Here is a 20,061-nt window from a genome sequence, read left to right on the forward strand (position 1 = left end):
TTTTATTTTTAATTTTTGCTCCTGGAAAACTCGAAGTTATAACCTGCTCATCAACAGCATGTTTTATGATAGTTGCTATACCAAATAACATTTTTCTTTTTACAAACAATGTTACTTACTTGATTTTCGTTACTTACTGACTTCACTGATTCCCTGTTTTGTTGTTTCTTATTTTGCTGTTTAATTTTCTTTTTCTTCCTATGTTCATTCAAATGCATCTCGACTTTCTGTAATTCCTGCATTGTGTCTCTGATAATTTGCTTTAATTTTGGTATTTTGGAGGGTAATTCATTTTCATTAACCTCCTCAATATCTTCGATAATCTGAAAGGGGAAAGCTTTCTTGTTCTTGATTTCACTGCTCTTTTTAGTGTTGTGTTTCTTGTGCATTTTTGGCACCATTTTAAATTATATTTAATACTGCAATAACCTTAAGAAAAAATGCTATAAAACATTAAATACACTAAAAACACTAAAATCTACACTAGTATACTATAAAACTATAATTTTCTAAGGAGAAAAACACAATAAAACGGATAAAAATTACCAATTTTACATGAGCTCTAAAATTACCGACTAATCACAACGTAGCCTCGAACCAGTATCCAATTTAATTAATTAATTTTGAAACAAATTTAATTTTTTCATGATCCAGTGAAAAATTTGGAATAATAATAATAATAAAATATTGTTCCTGAGAAAATAATTGTTGAAGAAATGAAATTATGATCACAGGTCTGTTTAGCAAGTAAACCTTAAAAAATATTTACATCATTCCTTATTAGCATTATTCAATTTGGAAGTAATGTAGTCCTTACTAAAAATTCTAAATAATACTCAGTCTGATCACTTGATCAATTTAATAAAAAATATTATTAACATTACGCCCTTGTGAAGTCAAAAATCCCTGCAGGAGGTCTCCTCCATTATCATCTTGTTATGCGTTAAGCTCATTCACTTGTTTCTGCACCTACAGTATTCTCAAAACAATGCATTCCACTTACCAACCACATTCCATGCAGAGAACCTGTTCTTCACATCCCTGCTCACAATTACAACTTCCAGGGATAGCTTCGTTTCCTCCTATCTTTCTTCTTCCATTCCATGAAACATCTCTTCCCCATTTCACTGGTAACAATCCCTTGCCAAACCTATATGCCTCAATGATTATTCACTTTCCTTTTATTCACAAGGCTCTGCAAATGACATTCTTTCATGCAACTCTTAAATTTCCATTTCCTGTCCATTACCACTCCCAGGCCTTCCATCTCTACCTTTAGAATTTCCCAATCGATTGTATACTCTGCACTCTGTTCTTGTCTTCCAAATTTTAACCTTAGACTTCACAATCTGAACTGGTGGCCCCACTCATATAGTCTGTTCAAATTTTTCTGTAATGTTAAATCTACCTACTTCTCCTCATACTTCTTCTCAACTTTCTATTCTCATAGAAAGGCTTAGACATTGGTTGTACATGCTTACTAAATAACTTAAGGAAATTACAACATACAATAGAATATACATTAAATGAAACTTTAATATATTTCCAATATTTCGGCAACGTCACGTGCCATCTTCAAAAGGAACTTACAATAAAGACACATGCATGCAGGCACTAAACAACAGGTAATGAGAAACGAAAGCGAGGAAGCTATGGTTTTCCTAAAAGTCTTGATGGTGCCCCCCTAGTGGGCTATGTAGGTATTCTTGGCCATTGGGCTGAAGGTCTCCTGATGTAAGCCTCCCAAATTTGAGACAGTCTCATGCAATCAAATTTGTTGATGTTTGGTATGTTTCTTAGGGCTGAGGCTGATTCCATGAATAATCTTTCAAATTTAAACTTGCTACGATGTACTATTGTGGCTTTCTTTCACCGTATTCTGTGGCGCGTATCCAGAACATGGTCTGTAAGACCAGAATGGCTGTACTGGTGAAACCGGATTCAGTTTAAAGTTTAAATTTGAAAGACTTCATGGAATCAGCCTCAGCCCTAAGAAACATGCCAAACCTCAACAAATTTGGTTGCATGAGACTGCCCAAAATTTGGGAGGCTTACATCAGGAGACCTTCAGCCCAACGGCCAAGAATACCTACATCAGGACTTTTAGGAAAACCATAGCTTCCTCGCTTCGTTTTTCATTAAATAACTTGTCTAAATAACTTAAGGAAATGACATTGTAATTTCCTTAAGTTATTTAGTAACCAACTTTGTATTCTCTGCAAACAGCTGCTTATCTTCAGTGAGTTAAGATTTATCTGTGTCCCAGTATCATTAACACACTGCTTAAATATTAATTAATCCAAAGCAGACCTCTGCAACACACCACTAGTGATTTTTCATCTTCCAGAATACCACTCCCTTCCATACACAACTGGCTGTTACATAGATATCAGTCACCTATCCAACTCAGCAATCTTTATCTATCCCCATCCAATTCAATTTAGTTACCAACTTGTATTGTATTGCTGCAATCTGTCAAGGGCCTTTGCAGTATCTAAATATACCACTATACTCATATATGCATCTCTCTCTCTCTCTCTCTCTTGATCAGTGCATTTGTAGCCTTCATATAACATATTGTAGACTCTAAAATATGACCTCTGTTTAGCATATCCACATACTAACAATCACAGGGAATATTGCTGTTATTAATCCATTTGTGGATCCTAGTCCCTCACTAACCATCAGCACAATGGTATGCATGCACATATACAGATGCATGATTGGCCTATAATTCAAAGCCTTAGTCTTATCATCTCCAGTTTTTAAACAATTTTATCTTCTTTCCACTCCTTTGGGACTCTATTTTCATTTACTAACATCTTCCAGTAATCATTCTTTCTTCTACTTGTGCTGAAAGAATGCTTATGATTTTCCTTTTCTTGATTGGCCTATTCTCTTCTTCCAGATGGCATGCTTGATCTCTTTTCATCATTTCCCTTGTTTGACATCCTAACTTTGGAATACATTGCCTTTTTGTTATTAAATAGCTTGTGACCAGTGCATATCAGCATTAATCTCCTTTCCATCTAACCTCTCATAGCCTTAAGCTGTTTCTTAAGCTTTTGGTAATCACCAGCTTTGTAGTTCTGCATATATCCTTTCCTATATGGCTAAAACTATCTCGGTGATTACTTCATAGTTGTCCCCTACCAAGATGGCGATTTTATATCCCATTCCTAATCACATTTTTTGAAGATATGATGAGATATAAGACTCCTGATTCTTGTGTACTTGCTGTTACATGCTGTATAAGATGGCTGTCCTCAAGAAATTTGTTATTGTTATTCCCAGATGGCATTTCTTTGATACATTCTATATTATCATAATTAAAATCACTTATAATGATCACACTTCTTTTCTTTACTAAATCAATTTGCCTATATACGTTTCTTTGTCACTGCCCTGAATAATCTCTGGTCTTATACCAACATCTCATTTTGTTTGCCTTTATCTCAGCCCTTACTGCTTGAAAACTGCTACCATTATTTTCCCCTTGCATCTTCATCTGGTGTAGAAATCATTCTCCATGCTGTTAACAGCACTTCGTTTTACTTTCTCCCTTCTTATCCTCATGTAAAACATCATATTCTTTCATTCCATTTCAATAAAGATACCATTGTTGTGTATCCTTTTTACCATCCTATAATTGTTAATTCCTCTTACAAGTTTATTATTTATCTTGTTTGTAACAAATTTCTTACTATACGTGATATCACCCAATACAAGGTATCTAAGCTCTTGCTCCCTTTAGTATCCTAAAACATTTATATTTTTTAGCTGCACCATTTAGGGCATTTAGTTTATGAAAAAAAAAATCAAAACAAGAAGCAATTTCTTAAATATGTTTAGGTGTGAAACAATTATGCAGTCGTCACCTTGAACTCGCAACTAAGTTTTTTCTCCTTCCCCCCAAGCTAGATTCGTACATTATTACAAGTGGTACAATGAATGACAATTTTGGACAACTGAGGTTTCAATGAGCAAAAGTTTATTATACACATAAGCATAATACAATACATAAAATTCGTTAAACTTAATTCAATACTAAGCTGAAGCAATACTAGCAAAACACAAATGATAGGTTATAAAATTCTATGTGGGAAGGGCGATTATGCCACCACAAAAGACTCCACACATACAATAAAAGAATATCCTTGCAAATGTTAACAATTAACTAAAACTTCTCATCTGTCTGAGCACAATATTATGATGCAATACCTTAATTAAACACAATTAGTTTACACATGTTAACTCATGAGAGTAATATGGGTTAAACAGTCCTATCGCTATAACAGTAACCACATTCAATTCTTCAGACAGCTCTCAGACAAAATATGGATGACATGTATAAGTTACTAGACACACGATTTTTTTTATCTATTAACACTGACAAGCTTATTCTCTTTCTATTCTTAAAAGCACTAAAGTTCTAGTTCAGCTCTCGTTCAAGTCTTTCAATAGATCGGTAACTGAACTACAATCACAGCTACATAAGATTTGAAATAATATAAGATTTTACGATACCGTTTGATAAGGATCTTCCATGCTAGTCTCTGCTCTTACTCGTCTGTAATTTCCGAGGATGAATTCCTCCTCGGAAATTACAGACGTGTGGGCCATATCTGAGATTTCTCGGATCGAGGTGGGCCTTCACGTCTTCAGCACATCAAGTTTCTTCCAAGGAAACACAATGGATCTGCGATTCTGTAGTCCTGAGACTCACTACGTGGGCACCTACTTCTCCACAGATTTTCTTTTTTCGTCAAGAACATGATTGATATAAGATGCAGTAGTTACCTTTCTTCTCAGCTGTACGGTGTCCTTCCTTTCTATAATAGGGAATTAGGAACCGAAATCCCGCTTACTTTGTTCCTTGTCATGGCGGAAGAAGAGAACTCCTGACTGTCACTCAAGAAAACTACATAAGACAACCCATACGAAGACTGGAGAACCAAGAGAGAGTGTCGTGGGGGAGGGGTTTCCTAACCCTTTTATACCATGACCCTACCGGCATCTTCTGCAATTAATCCCCCCCCCCCCCCCCCGATATGCTTTCTGTGACCAATTAGGATTGCGTTTTTCTGCCAAAAATTCCCGCGGCCCACGTGCATGCAACTGACTCATGGCAACGTCTAAAATCGGGAACCTTGACCTTGGACCTTACCTTGGTTCTTGCTAACTCCTATGAGTCACATTCACTAAACCTTATCAGCTTACCAAAATTTTCTAAGAATTGCCATAAACCTATAATCCCTTGTTTCAATTGTTTAAGAACGAGCCTTTACATGCAAAATTCTTATGACCAATATTCTATAATTTAATTACCTTATTTTCATCATATTACAACAAATTTTCTTATGTGAGTTAACAAATATTCTCAGTTGTATTTCACACTTAGATGCGAGTATATTTTCCTTTTTGTTAAAGGTTCCTACTTGTTAAATTGTGATCAGAATAAATTCTCTTAGTAACTTTATTAATCATAAACTTTAACAAAGGTTCTCTCGTTCCTTAAAAAAAATTTTTTTTTTTTTTTGAGCCCCTTCTTTTAACCGGGGAGGGGGGGGGGGGTTTCTGTCAAGGATCTCCTGCTCCTTATCCACTCTTCATGCTGTGGATTCCCCAGATTATAGAAGTAAATGTTCCCTTGTCGTTGATAGCATTACCATTTAGCCTCCTAATGGTGTAATTCATTTGTTTGGATTCCTTCCTGTTAACTGATAAATTTTCTACTCCCTTTTTTTTTTTTTTTTTTTTTTTTTTTTTTTTTTTTTTTAACCCTACAGTAGTTCACATCGGATTGAGCCTCAACTAACTCTTAGCTCTTGTTACTAACTAACACTCTTATGGAAGATCCCTTCACCTTATCCATGTGGCATTCATGGCTCCTTTCCTGAGATTTATTCCTAGGTGAGTTTCTCTCTTCCTTGCGTGACCTTGGAATGTGTCCCCTTTCCTATGATATGTTTTCTTCCCAACAGGTATGTCTCCTTCCTCATATAATCACACTTAAAGTCATACCTTGATAGTAAATCACCACCCAGAATCAGTTTGATGTGTGGGAGAGAGGACCCTGACAGGACCAGAAACTCATGCCAAACACACAATCTGAATTCAAGCAGGTATATTTTAAGATTCACAGATTTTAAAGCGTGAGTGATGGAAGTTGTTACACCTGATATTCTCACAGGTCGTTTGAGGTGAGTGATGTTGTCCTTGGCATAGGGCTCTATTATCTTAAAGTAGTCCTCAGATATGATGGATGATTGGGCTCCAGTGTCCAGCAAAGCATTGCAATGTTTACCATATGTACTAGCCTTCACCTTCATCTCATTAGGCTGCTCCTTCTTTCCTTGCCCTTTACTCCATACTCTGTTTGTGTAAGTGTGCAAATTCATTTCTCCATTATAGCCCCTACTAAAGCATTTCCTGTTGATGTAACAATTTCGAGCAAGGTCTCCAAGTTTGTCACAATTGAAGCATCTTGGGGGTTCTCTACCATTGCTTTGATCATCAGTTCTCCCTTGATCCGGAGGATTTACTGTTGCTTGCTGGGAGGTGATTTCTGATAACCTCTGCATTACTGAATCCAACCGATTGAGAAGGGGGTCTTTGTAGACGCTCAACCTTCTCTAATGAACTTAGTGGTTTCTTCAGCTCCGCTACAACCAGGCTCTGGGGTCCTTACAGACAAAGTTCCCAGATGTCACATCACCTCATCTAACCGATCCATAATAGGCTTTTGGAGAATTTCTATTTCTTGTTTGACAATGGCCCTGATGTTATCTGAATCAGCATAGGACTCTGTCGATTTGTTTATCATCTGTCTGTCACTCCCTTCTATTCCCTCTCTTGCCTTCAGTCTTTCTCTCTTTTCCTTACTCTCTTTATTATGTTCAAGCCTTTTTTCAGAACTGCCCTTCTCTTCCACCATGTTGACCAACCCCGGAACAGTTGCAGGACGGAGGTCTCCAAGCATTTGTTCACGTTCTTTGACAGCATTGTAACAGTCACTTAGATTGGTCAACCTTTTGTTGAATGCTGTCTCTTTTAATTCTGCTTTGACTCCTTGTCTGAACTGCTGGAAGATGGCTCAGTACAGGTGAGGCTTTTCTTCACCATGGACACTCAGGGTACTTGTTACCATCAGTAATCTGTTGTGAAATTCAGCTACACACTCCCTTTCTTTCTGAGTGCACCTCTGAAACTTCCATAAGTTAGGCCCTAGACTTCCCAGTTTCAAGAATTAGGAAATTAGGACCGTCTTAAATTGAGAGTAATCCAGGGTCTCTTTGAGAATGGGAGAGTAGTACAGGAAAGTTTTTGCCTTTGCTACCAGTTTACTACGGAGCAAGACTAGCAACTCAAAGTCAGTCCATCCTCCAACCCTTCTAAGCACTTCTATATAACAAAAAAAAGCTAATGATGTCATCAGACTCCTCGCCCACAAACTGAGGGAACACTTGTTGAGGGTTAATATAACGAAAAAATTCACTATCATTCATGCCTAAACTACTAGAGGGTTCCATCATACTTGCATCCAGTTTACAGTATATTACACTTTAAAATTCCAATAACACACAATTAGAACTTTTGCCTTTCAGTTGTCTTATCCACACTCAAAACCAACTTGCTGTGATTAGCTTACGATTCAAGTTTAATTAGCTAAACCACATCCTGTCGGCTGCGCCATTTATGTTGTGTCCCTTTTTTACCATCATATAATTGTTAATTCCTCTTACGAGTTTATTATTTATCCTGTTTGTAACAAATTTCTTAATTTACATGATAGCATCCAAATACAAGGTATCTAGGCTCTTGCTCCCCTTAGTATCCTAAAACATTTATATTTTTTAGCTGCACCATTTAGGACATTTGATTTATGAAAAAAAAATCAAAACAAGAAGCAATTTCATACATATATTTAGGTGTGAAACAATTATGCAGTCGTCACCTTGAACTCGCAACTAAGTTTTTTCTCCTCCCTCCCCAAGCTAGATTCGTACATTATTACAAGTGGTGCAATGAATGGCAATTTTGGACAACTGAGGTTTCAATGAGCAAAAGTTTATTATACACATAAGCATAATACAATACATAAAATTCGTTAAACTTAATTCAATATTAAGCTGAAACAATACAACGCAATACTAGCAAAACACAAATGATAGGTTATAAAATTCTATGTGGGAAGGGTGATCATGCCACCTCAAAAGACTCCACACATACAATAAAAGAATATCCTTGCAAATGTTAACAATTAACTAAAACTTCTCATCTGTCTGAGCACAATATTATGATACAATACCTTAATTAAACACAATTAGTTTATACACGTTAACTCACGAGATTAATATTGGTTAACAGTCCTATCACTATAATAGTAACCACATTCAATTCTTCAGACAGCACTCAGACAAAACATGGATGACATGCATAAGTTACTAGACACCCGATTTTTTTTATCTATTAACACTGACAAGTTTATTCTCTTTCTATTCTTAAATGCACTAAAGTCCTAGTTCAACTCTCGTTCAAGTCTTTCAATAGATCGGTAACTGAACTACAATCACAGCTACATAAGATTTGAAATAATATAAGATTTTACGATACCGTTTGATAAGGATCTTCTATGCTAGTCTCTGCTCTTGCTCGTCTGTGATTTCCGAGGATGAATTCTTCTGTAGTGGACCATATCTGAGATTTCTCGGATCAAGGTGGGCCTTCACGTCTTCAGCACATCAAGCTTCTTCCAAGGAAACACAATGGACCTACGATTCTGTAGTCGAGAGATTCACTACGTGGGCACCTACTTCTTCACAGATTTTCTTTTTTCGTCAAGAACACAAGTGATATAACATGCAGTAGTTACCTTTCTTCTCAGCTGTACGGCGTCTCTCCTTTCTGTAATAGGGAATTAGGACCGAAATCCTGCTTACTTTGTCGTGGTGGATGGAGAGAACTCCTGACCGTCACCGAGGAAAACTACATAAGACAACCCATACAAAGACTGGAGAACCAAGAGAGAGAGCGTCGTGGTGGGGGGGGGGTTCCTAACCCTTTTATACCATGACCCTACCGGCACCTTCTGCAATTAATTCTTCCCCCCCCCCCCCGATATGCTTTCTGTGACCAATTAGGATTGCGTTTTTCTGCCGAAAATTCCCGCGGCCCATTTGCAGGCAACTGACTCATGGCAACGTCTAGAATCGGGAACCTCGACCTTGGACCTTACCTTGGTTCTTGCTAACCTATGAGTCACATTCACTAAACCTTATCAGCTTACCAAAATTCTCTAAGAATTGACATAAGCCTATAATCCCTTGTTTCAATTGTTTAAGAACGAGCCTTTACATGCAAAATTCTTATGACCAATATTCTATAATTTAATTACCGTATTTTCATCATATTATGACAAATTTTCTTATGTATGTTAACAAATATTCTCAGTTATATTTCACACTTAGATGCAAGTATATATTTTTTTTTTATTAAACGTTCCTATTTGTTAAATTGTGATCAAAATAAATTCTCTTAGTAACTTTATTAATCACAAACTTTAACACCATCCTCATCCACCATGTTTCACTTATTGTGTTAGTTTTCAGGCAGATGAACTCTGAATGCAATAATTTTGTCTACTTTATTTCTGATACTCTGGCATTCATAAATAAACATGGCAATTAATTTTTGGGTATATAGCATGCTGCCTTTTAATTTGCAACTTTTACACATCTCCTGGTTACTCACATTTATCACCACTTATCTCATATTTTCTCACTACACTCAACTACTTCCTTTATGTTCTAAGCTATCCCATCTACATGCTGACTATCTCCATATAATTCATTAATACTTTTAAAATCCATTCTGGTTATGCTGTCTTCTTGACCACCGTGATTCCCCTTCCCCCATTTTCCTTACATTCATGTTCACTTTCTCATATCTTATCCTACATTCCTTTCCATTCATGAACACTCCATTCTCATCTATTCCACTCCCCTTTTCTTTCAAATTGCTTTCTACTTCCTGTGATCTTTTTAGTTCTTGTCACTCTCTTGACACACATCAAATTCATCTGAATGTAATCAGCCTTTACATAATTCCATGCATTCTTTGAATTCATCACACGCATTAACAAGCTACTCGTTTCTCTTCATACAGTTTCACCAACATATTGTTTAGAATTTTTGCTTGTAATTTCAAATGAGCCTCAATAGCTCAATCGATTTCAGTGATGTTCTTGGTTGAAAAGACCCAGATTTGAATCCTGTCTAGGATGTGAGGAACCTTTATCAAGATTTTTCAGTTGAAGGTCAATTAGTCAGTCTCATACAGAGGTAGCAAGGTTTATCCTTCTGGAAACTAGTTTTTCAGAGCAAGCAAACTGGCCAGAAGAATGTATATAATCAATAGCCATAATATACTACAGAGATAGGATTAACCACTCTATCAAAGCATTAAGTAGGTTTCAAAGAAGCTGGATTTCTTGGTACTGACAGTCTGTTAAACCTAATACGCAAGTGGAAGATGGAAATGGATAGTTTCAACTCATCATTGCTATACCAGAGCAACGCTCTAACTACCATTCCTACCAGCTTGGTCCATTCAATAAATAATGCATTTCTATTGAAATCCACATGTGTGTACATGCATACATATATAAATATTTCCATATTTATGTTGCATACAAACTCTCCCTCACAAAGGTGGTAGACATTCATTATCTTGTAAAACACCACTACCTTGCTTATTGGGAGTCTGAAGTGGCTGTTGGCATGTTGTTCCCATTGCAGGGATAACCCCCCCCCCCACACACACACACCAAAAAAAAAAAAAAAAATCCAACATGCAGCATGAGTCAAGAGCATGTGTTAAACACTTCGGAAATCTGGAACTTCCCCGTCTTTGAGAGTACAGCAGTAAGTCTATTCCACAGACTGGCCACCAGATAGTGTATAGGATCAAACCAGATGGTAGAGCACTTAGGATGCTTCCTGATCAGATGCTTCATAATCTTTTTGCTTGGTCATGTCTGGAGGAAAGCTGTGTAATAGTATAGAAGTGATTCTGTTGAGGCCTCATTATCACATAGAGACTGGATACTTTCTGTATGGGCAGCATGACTGTCTTTTTCCTCCCACAGCATATTACATTATCTTCTCCTGTTCTTTATCTAACCTTTGAAATACTAACATGACAATAAACCTAAATAAATGTAGCATCACTGCAGTTCAAATAAAAAGGCAAACCTCCTTCTAAAAATTTGCCCAAAAAAAGTTTAAAAAATGTAAAAGTTAAAAAATTCTTCCACATTAACTTCAACATCTTTGGTATAAACGCCAATATACAATCATCTGCAGGCATCCAAACTTCTTTTTTTTTTGCCTGAACTATAAACCTTTGCCACAGCAACCACCACAGTCCATTTAACTGTTCAGACTATACTGTGTATAATTCCTTCTGCTACATGGTTGATATTAGTGTTTTTGTGTGATTTGATATTTCTTGCTAGAGGATGCCTAATCTTAAATCTTTCCTATTTGATCTTCTGTGTTTAAGATTTTCTTTCCTCATTATGTATCATTCATCTGTTGTTTCTACAATTCTCTCCAGTTCTGATCTCTTTGATTTCTTATCCTTGCAGCTTGATTTCCTGTATTCCAAACTCCCAACATTTAAGTGATCTTGGTGATTTTAATGTCCACAACTCTAACTGGCTCCTTTTTTTCTGGTTCCACTGACCAAGCAGGATGAGAAACATAGGTGTATGCTGTAAACAGTGGCCCAAAGCAAATTGTTTATCTCCCAGCCAGAACTCCTGAAAATTTTCTCCACTCATCCAGCACTCTGGATCTTTTCTTAACCATTTCTTCTCACTTGTTGAGGTGACCACTTCTCTTGGTAATTCAGATCACAATCTTATCCAAGTTTCATTTCTAGTGAATGTGCTTCCATTAACTATTCACACTTCATCTGCTTTGGCATTGCAATGTCAAGTGGGAGATATCTGAGACTTTTATTACTCCTTTCCTTGGTCAGACTACTGTTTTTATTTACTAGATCGAGGTTTTTGTTACAGAAGTTATCGATGTTGGAATTGAAGGCCTTCATTCCCACTCTGTTAAAAATTTCCCCTATATCAAAAACCATGGTTTTCAAATGGCATATCAGCACAGTTTAAGAAAAAAGAAAGCAGCTTATAATAAGTTGCTTGAGACAAAAACTCCAACTTCATTCACAGCCTCCACTGAAGCCTGCAACACTTACAGAATAATCATTAACAGGGCTGGGGTCTAATTTTGAAGGGGCTACATGCAGAAAATTTGCTACCTATGTCAATTTATGTGGCAATCATGCCACATAAAAATTGTTTGGTGCAAGTTTGTCTATCTGTGTTTCCACCTTTTTCTCACCTAAATCAGTGCTTCCCAAAGTTATGGATGCCCCCTTGGAAAAATTAAAATATTTCACGGACCCCATTTGAAAAAAAAAAAAAATCATAATACAGACATATATTATTATAATATTTATTGTATTTATATTCAATGCAAAACATACACAGTGAATATTGCAAAAATCAAATGCAAATATTACATTTTTAGCATCTTACTTACACATTTGACATGGAACACAAAACATTTTAAATTTGTTTTCATTATTTCATGGCCCCCCCCTCAATAAAAATAACAGCCCCCAAGGGAGCTGCAGCCCACAGTTTGTGGAAGCGCTGATTTAAATGGTAGTATTGCAACATTATCTAAAGATAAATCTGACCTCCTGGCATCATTCTTCTCATCCAATGCCTGCATATTTGACAAAGGCATACCTCTATCTGTTCTTTACTTGGAACATTGCATCTCATGCTTCCTGTAACCTTCTGCTAGTAAGAATTCAGAAGAATGTGAATAACCTAAATATCAATAAAGGCTTCTGGTCCTGGTGGAATCTCACCACTTGTGCTCAAAAAATGTACTTCTAAACTAACAAGTAACACATTCTTTATCCTGCACACTATCATATTCAGCTGGCATCCATTCTACTGCATAGAAGCAAGCCCTTTTACAGCCAGTTCAAAAATAAATAAATAAATAAATAATAATAAAATAAAGATTTTTAGTGGAACCTGTGGCATAGTAATTAAATAATAAAGTAACACGTAAAAACCACAGTGAAATCTTTAATTAGTAAAAAGACAGATATTTCGTATACTAAAAATAATAGTACATCTTCAGCATCTGTAACAGTAATAGGAATGGAATACAGGCCAATGTTCGGTGGATCACCTATTAAAATACAATTGTTACAGTGTGCTAGGAAAGAATAGAAATAACAAATTAATCTATTAAGATAAATTGTTTTTTACATAAGATAAAAGTCTCTCAGATCATTGAGAGAGACGTATGGTCATTTCTATTTAATAATTTATTAAATTGAAATGGATTGCCTACAGTCCTGTTTATAGTTCTCTCTTAGAGAGAAAGGTTCTGTGGGTAGAATATGTGCCTTCCATATGCTTGGGATTTTTAGACCATCATTATTGTTCAGATCGGGGTGGTTGATAAGAATCTCACAGGCGCTTCCTTAAATTTGCATTCATACCATGTTTAGTGTGATGTAAACAACTGGTGCTTTTCCAGTCAATTCTATGTAAAGTGTTCAGGGCATGATCAGAAAGGCCAGCTTCACCATAATTATTATATTTGATGTGTTGTTTATGTTCCTTTTGTCTGATAGGAATTGTGCATCCTGTTTCCCCTATGTATGGTATATTACAGGTGCAATAAATACGGTATACTCCAGGGTGGGCCAGCGGAGGGAGTGGGTCTTTGGATGAGTTGAGTAAGCTTTTTAATTTTGCAGGAGGTTTAAAGGTGGCTTTGAGGTTTTATTTTTGTAGTATTCTGTTTATTTTATCTGATGTCCCTTTAATATAAGGAATGGTTATAGTTTTATTGTAGTCTGGTTTATCTTTGTTTTTATTGAGGTCTTGTAGAGAATTTTGTTAATAGTGTTTTGGCTGTAACCATTTTTTAGAAAAGTATTGCTGATAACTTTAAATTCGTCTTTCAGAGCTTGTTCACTGGAGCAGATCTTCAAAGCCCTGTTTTTTAGAGTATTAGAGTTTCCATTCTAACAATTTTCATTTCTCTGACTTTTTGCTATTCAGAAGTCCTTCCAAATGCCTAATGTTAAAGCCATTCAAATGCAAGCTTTCTGCTGAAACAAGTCTTTTCTCTCAGCAAATTATTTCATACATCTGCATATTGAATACCATTCATCTTAATGGGAAATCATTTGCAATGGCAATTCTCCTATTTTTGCTCATCACACCTTTGTACACTTTGCTTGCTGCTATCACTATTCTTTTCAGAACTTCTAGCATATCTTTTTAAATAATCTGTCTTATAATAGAATTATCACTTTTGAACTGATTTCTTCACTAAAACATAATTACAGAATATCCATATTTATCACTATCTCATCCTCACCCTTATGCATCACCTGGTCCTCTTTTTAGGTGCATTTCACAAAATATTCCTAAGCATATATTAGGATACATTATGTTTACCTGTGTATTCAGATCTGAGTTATTTGGGATTTAGATTAAATTAATTTTAATGAAATTTAGTATTTGCAATCCTTTAAAAAATTTGTTCAGCTATTCTGATGTTTGTGTGAGACACACTATTTGCAAGGGGTAATTCAAAGAGACAAAATGTGTTGAAATTATGTGATAACTCACTCTAACTGGACTGAATTTAACAAGATTTGAGATTTAGGATGCACATAAGAAAGTGTCTGTGTGGTTTAATTTATGGAGACCTTTGAGGAAAAAGCCTTAGCCTCTGCCCCACAAAAACCAACCATATGGCTTCGCTACGTTGATGATGTGTTCGCTATTTGGCCACATGGCTCTGAAACACTCCTCTCCTTCCTTACACACTTAAACAACCAACACGCCAGAATCAAGTTCACCCTGGAAAAAGAAGAAAACAACTGCCTCCCTTTCCTAGACACACTAGTCACCCACCAGCCTGATGGAACTTTGGTTTTCTCAGTTTACAGAAAACCCACCCATACAGGCAGATACATCCACCAACAATCCCCCCCCCCTCACAACAATATGGAGTGGTAAAAACACTATACAACAGGGCTAAACAAATCTGTTCTAACGACATAGCCCTTAACACTGAACTAAATCACATCCTCAACACTTTTTCAGCCAATGGCTACCCCCCCCCCCCAAAAAAAATATTAAAACCTACAAACCACAGCCCCCCCCCTCCTCCCCCCTCCACAAAAAAGATTACTCTAAATCCATCACCATTCCCTACATCCGAGGCACCTCAGAAAAAATCACCAAAATTCTAAAAAAACATGACCTCACCTCCTGTTACAGGCCTTACAGAAAATTGGCATCCCTTATCCGCTCTACCAAAGACCAACCACTTCCCCTAGACCTACCTGGTGTATACCAGGTCCCTTGCAGTTGTAAACTGTCGTACTTTGGCCAAACAGGCAGGACAGCGAGTATCAGAATTTCTGAACACAAGGACTACATCCGGTTTTACAAGTATAGCCATTCTGGTCTTGCAGACCATGCTCTGGATACTCGCCACAGAATATGGTGGAAGAAAGCAACAATAATACACTGGAGCAAATATAAATTCGAAAGATTATTTATGGAATCAGCCTCTGCCATAAGAAACTCTCCAAACTTCAAAAAATTTGGTTGTATGCGATTGCCTCAAATTTGGGAGGCATACATCAGCAGACCTTCAGCCCAACGGCCAAGAATGCCTACTTAGCCTGCCAGAGGGCACCATCAGGACTTCTAGGAGAACGATAGCTTCATATCTTCATTCTCAGTTACTGTATTGTTATTGCCTGTGTGCACCTGCCTTTTTGTAAGTTCCTTTAGAAAATGGCAATGTGACATTGCAAAATATCGGAAATATCTATTAAAGTATAATTTAATTTATATTCGGATCTACGTTGTTTCAATTCCCTAAGTTATTTAGAAATGCATAACCAACGTATAAGCCTGTCTACGAGTGGTTTAATTTAGTTTCATTCTGATTTTTTTTTATTAGCAGAATAATTCAGACTGATATTAATAATTCCACACTAGTTAATCTGTATTAAAATTTGTCAAATTATTTCGACTATATATATTATTATTATTATTATTATTATTATTATTCGTGACACCTGCAAGGAGTCCGAAGACTCATCGCAGGAGGACACCTACAACTGTCTCAACCACTACACCGAACCTCTACTACGAATCATCTCCATCAACGCCATCTACCGCCCACCTCCACCACCACAACTGGTATTCTATGTCTGTGAATTGCGTGTGTTCTGAAGGGCCGATTTGTCTATATGCGGGATGAAAAACCCAAGTTTCCGGGAGAAAAAACCCTGCTGTTATAAATTTTCCATTATTGTTGGATTTTTTTAAGAAGCATAATGTAAATTGTCAGATATCATAATAGTTCTCGTGAAAGCAATCAAAATATATTGAGAATTAAAAATTCCTTTGTGAACAGTTTCAAGTATGTAAAAAGTTATATTAAGCCTAATGTCTCTGATTAATAGTAATTTTCATTGTTTAAATTAGTCCTAAGTTCAAGACTGCTTTGATGAAAGATTTTTTTCCCCTCCCATTAGCATTTGATTTTTATTGGCAAACAGTTTGAAATTATAACTTTTTTTTTTTTTTCGGTATAACTGGATCATTTTAATGACAAAATCATGTCTGCAGTACATATGCCAAATACAACTCAAGATTCAATTGTGATTATTATTATTATTATGTGAATCTCCATGGAATCCCAGAACTCATACACTACGTGACCCACCATCTACTACTCACTACATTATTTTTGTTTGTTAATTATGTGTATGTTCTCTGGCTGATTTGCCTACTTTGCAGGATGAAAAACCCAATTTTTCTCTGAAGAAAAAAATACCACTGTTGTATGAGACTGGATTATTCACCTTCACTTGAAAAGGGCCATCTAAAGATTTCTTATTATAACTAACAAAGAAATCCTAATTGTTAATCTCATTTGCTTTCCTCACAACTTTTTCAACTGTTGTTTTTAGCTTTGTTCATGGTGGGCTTCTAATTTATTGTTATCTCTTTTATATTCATGACATCCGCTTTCAATTCTAAAAAGATAAATTTCCCATTCAGATGCCATGATAGATTGGGACTGTTCATTAAGGCACCAGAAATTCTAGTGGCCTTGTTATCTGAGCATAAATGCTGTACACCTGTACAAAACCAAGCATTACCTTGAAATGTAAGATATCTCTGTATATCTTAAAATATATGATCAAGGGAAAAGGAGAGAGAGAGTGGTATCTCGCTTGTGCATTGCACCTGATCCTTGAGTTTTATAGTTTTTCAGTGATATCAAGAGCTATCAACCTGAATGGTATAATATAAAATTTTTATTATTATATCAGTTAATTACATAGTTAATGCAATTAACTGATATAACAATAAAAATTTTATTAACACACATTTAACAGTAGATGATCTTTAACATGTCATGCTATTTAAACATTGATCACAATTATTTTCCATGTTTATTTAGATTTGTAGTTTACTAAAAGAAGGAGCAGTTAGCTTTTTTGATGAGGAGAGTCAGGTTCCGTATGCATATAAGAATGATGTCTGGGTAGCTTATGATGATGGTAGGAGTTTAAGTGTAAAGGTAAGATATAAAATTCCATTATAGTCACTGAAAGATTTTGTATTTTGTATGGTTATCTATAGCATTTAGTTCTGCATGTATATTATTCATAAGTTTTTTCTGAAAGAAAGCTTACATTGTGATAGCTTGCTATCCAAAATGGATGTCAATAAACAAATATAAAAAATTTGAAGTTTTTATTTTCACATGCTATTTCTCATCATAATATGGGATATTATGATGAGAAATAGCCCTCCCTTTTAATGCATTTTTTTTCGCAGTTTGTTTTTGAAACCATTTCCTTACTGCTGCTTTCACCTGTTTGTTATTAGCAAAATGACACCTTCAGATGTGTCTTCAATTTAGAAAATAACCAGAAGCCTGATGAAGCCAAGTATACATAAGGAAGATGTTTGACGACCTACATCTGATCTTGTTGATGTTCATCAAAATGAACAAAATTGTGAAATTTATCTTCCTCACAGCCTGGATTTAGCTCTACTGGTCTTCTGGTTATTTCTTAAATTTAAGAAATCTCAAAGGTATCCATTTTTAAAATAAGGAAGAGGTCAAAGCAGAGGTGAGAAAATGGATCCAAAAAAACTGAAGAATTTTATTACGATAGTTATGAAAAACTTGTTACATTGCAGAGAAAACGTATTGAAAGAAAAACTAGTGTTGAGAAACGGAATGATTATGAAGTACAGACTTCAAAGCTGGTTTTGTTTTTTTATTTCTCTGACCTCTTTCCTTTAGGTGGAGAGCTAGTACATTGAAGACATTACTTTTAGAATACCCATTATATATTTGCAAAATCATAAGTTTATTAGATATTTTTAAGTGAAATAAGGGTCAAAGCTGTATAACTGAGAGGAGATATCCACGTAGCCATTAAAGGAATGCAGAGAACCAACCAGGGCTTCTATCTAATATCCAATCCTCACCTTCTTGTGTTGCACCCTGTTAGGTCTGGATACTGAGCGAACGAGGATGAATCCTCGTTCGCTCAGTATCCAGACTGAGCTGGCAATTTGGGATTTAACCGACCAAATTATATTCTTATTGGCTTAAAACCACAATATTAAATGAATGTACAACATGATAGAATTTCATGCCAGCTGGGGCATTGCCCAGTTAAACAAGGCCCCCCCCCTCATTGTTTTTGCCAGGGAACCAGAGCAAAGAGCAAAAAGTCATCATCAAATTCTTGCCATGTACCCTCAAGGGGTGTACAGGATATGATAGTACTACATGAAAAAAAATTTACATCATTACTAACTTCCTATCTACAATTTTCCTCCAAATCAGTCTGTTACTTGTCAAGACTCCAACATTATCATATCTTATATTTCTATCGTCTAAGGCACTTTGTACCATATCAGTCCACCTATATCTTGGTCTTCCTCTGGGTCGTTTTCCTGCCAACTTAGCAGAGAACACTTGTTTTGATAATCTTTCCTCGCCCATTCTGTTTAAGTGACCATACCACCTGAGATTAGCTCTGCTAACACATTCCTGGATGTTGACAATGTCAAGTTCTTTCCTAATATCCTCGTTTTTAATATGATATTGCCATTGATGCCATCTGTTCAAGCCTCTAATCTTTCTCAGGACTCTCATATCTGCGGTCTCTAGTCTTTGGTCAAGTGTTTTACTTCTGACCCAGCTCTCATATCCATAAGTTAAAACTGGTTTGAACACTGTCTTGTATACAGATAATTTAGTGTTCCAACTAATTTCTCTCTTATTCCATATGAATTTATTCAATTGAATTCCCACCATACCAGCTTTGCTGATTCTGTTATCTATTTCTATATTTAATTTACCATCTTCACTAAAAATCGTGCCTAAGTAGTTGAAATGTTTTACACGTTCCACAGGTTCTCCATTCACAACACAGTTGCCATTTTCAATGGTTCTGCCTATTTTCATTGTCTTTGTCTTTTTATTGCTGACCTTCATACCATATCTATTACAATGGTTATTCAATTTAGTCAGAGAATCTTGCAGACTTGTAGCGGATTTATTTAGAAGTATAACATCATCCGCATAAAGCAAAGAGCTGACATTAACATCTCCAATTTTGATATCATGTTTAATACCACTTTCCTTCATAATGTGATCCATATAGATAATGAATAACAGAAGGATAATGTACATCCTTCTCTTGCACCAGATTTAACATTAAACCATCTTCCTGTACTTCCTTCAATTCTAACTGCTGACTTATAACTGAAATAAAGACTAAGTATTGCTTGATATAATGCGCCATTAACACCATATAACTGTAGCGTATTGAATAGCTTCTCTCTTGGCACCTTGTCATATGCCTTTTCCAAATCGACAA

At 36.0% G+C, this 20,061-nt stretch overlaps 1 protein-coding gene across 1 annotated transcript in view; it reads left to right on the forward strand.

Annotated features, from left to right (window-relative positions):
- Positions 1 to 20,061, forward strand: part of LOC150105465 (acidic mammalian chitinase-like) — a 205,298-nt gene that overhangs the window by 171,732 nt on the left and 13,505 nt on the right. The window contains exon 9 of the mRNA XM_090394835.1: positions 17,616 to 17,735. Within this exon, the coding sequence (XP_090250961.1) occupies positions 17,616 to 17,735 (120 nt within the window). The remainder of the gene's footprint in view (positions 1 to 17,615; positions 17,736 to 20,061) is intronic.

The sequence above is a fragment of the Typopeltis vanoorti genome, chromosome 6, assembly GCF_054136105.1.
Source record: "Typopeltis vanoorti isolate ZY-2024b chromosome 6, IOZ_Tvanoo_1.0, whole genome shotgun sequence".
NCBI lineage: Eukaryota > Metazoa > Arthropoda > Arachnida > Uropygi > Thelyphonidae > Typopeltis > Typopeltis vanoorti.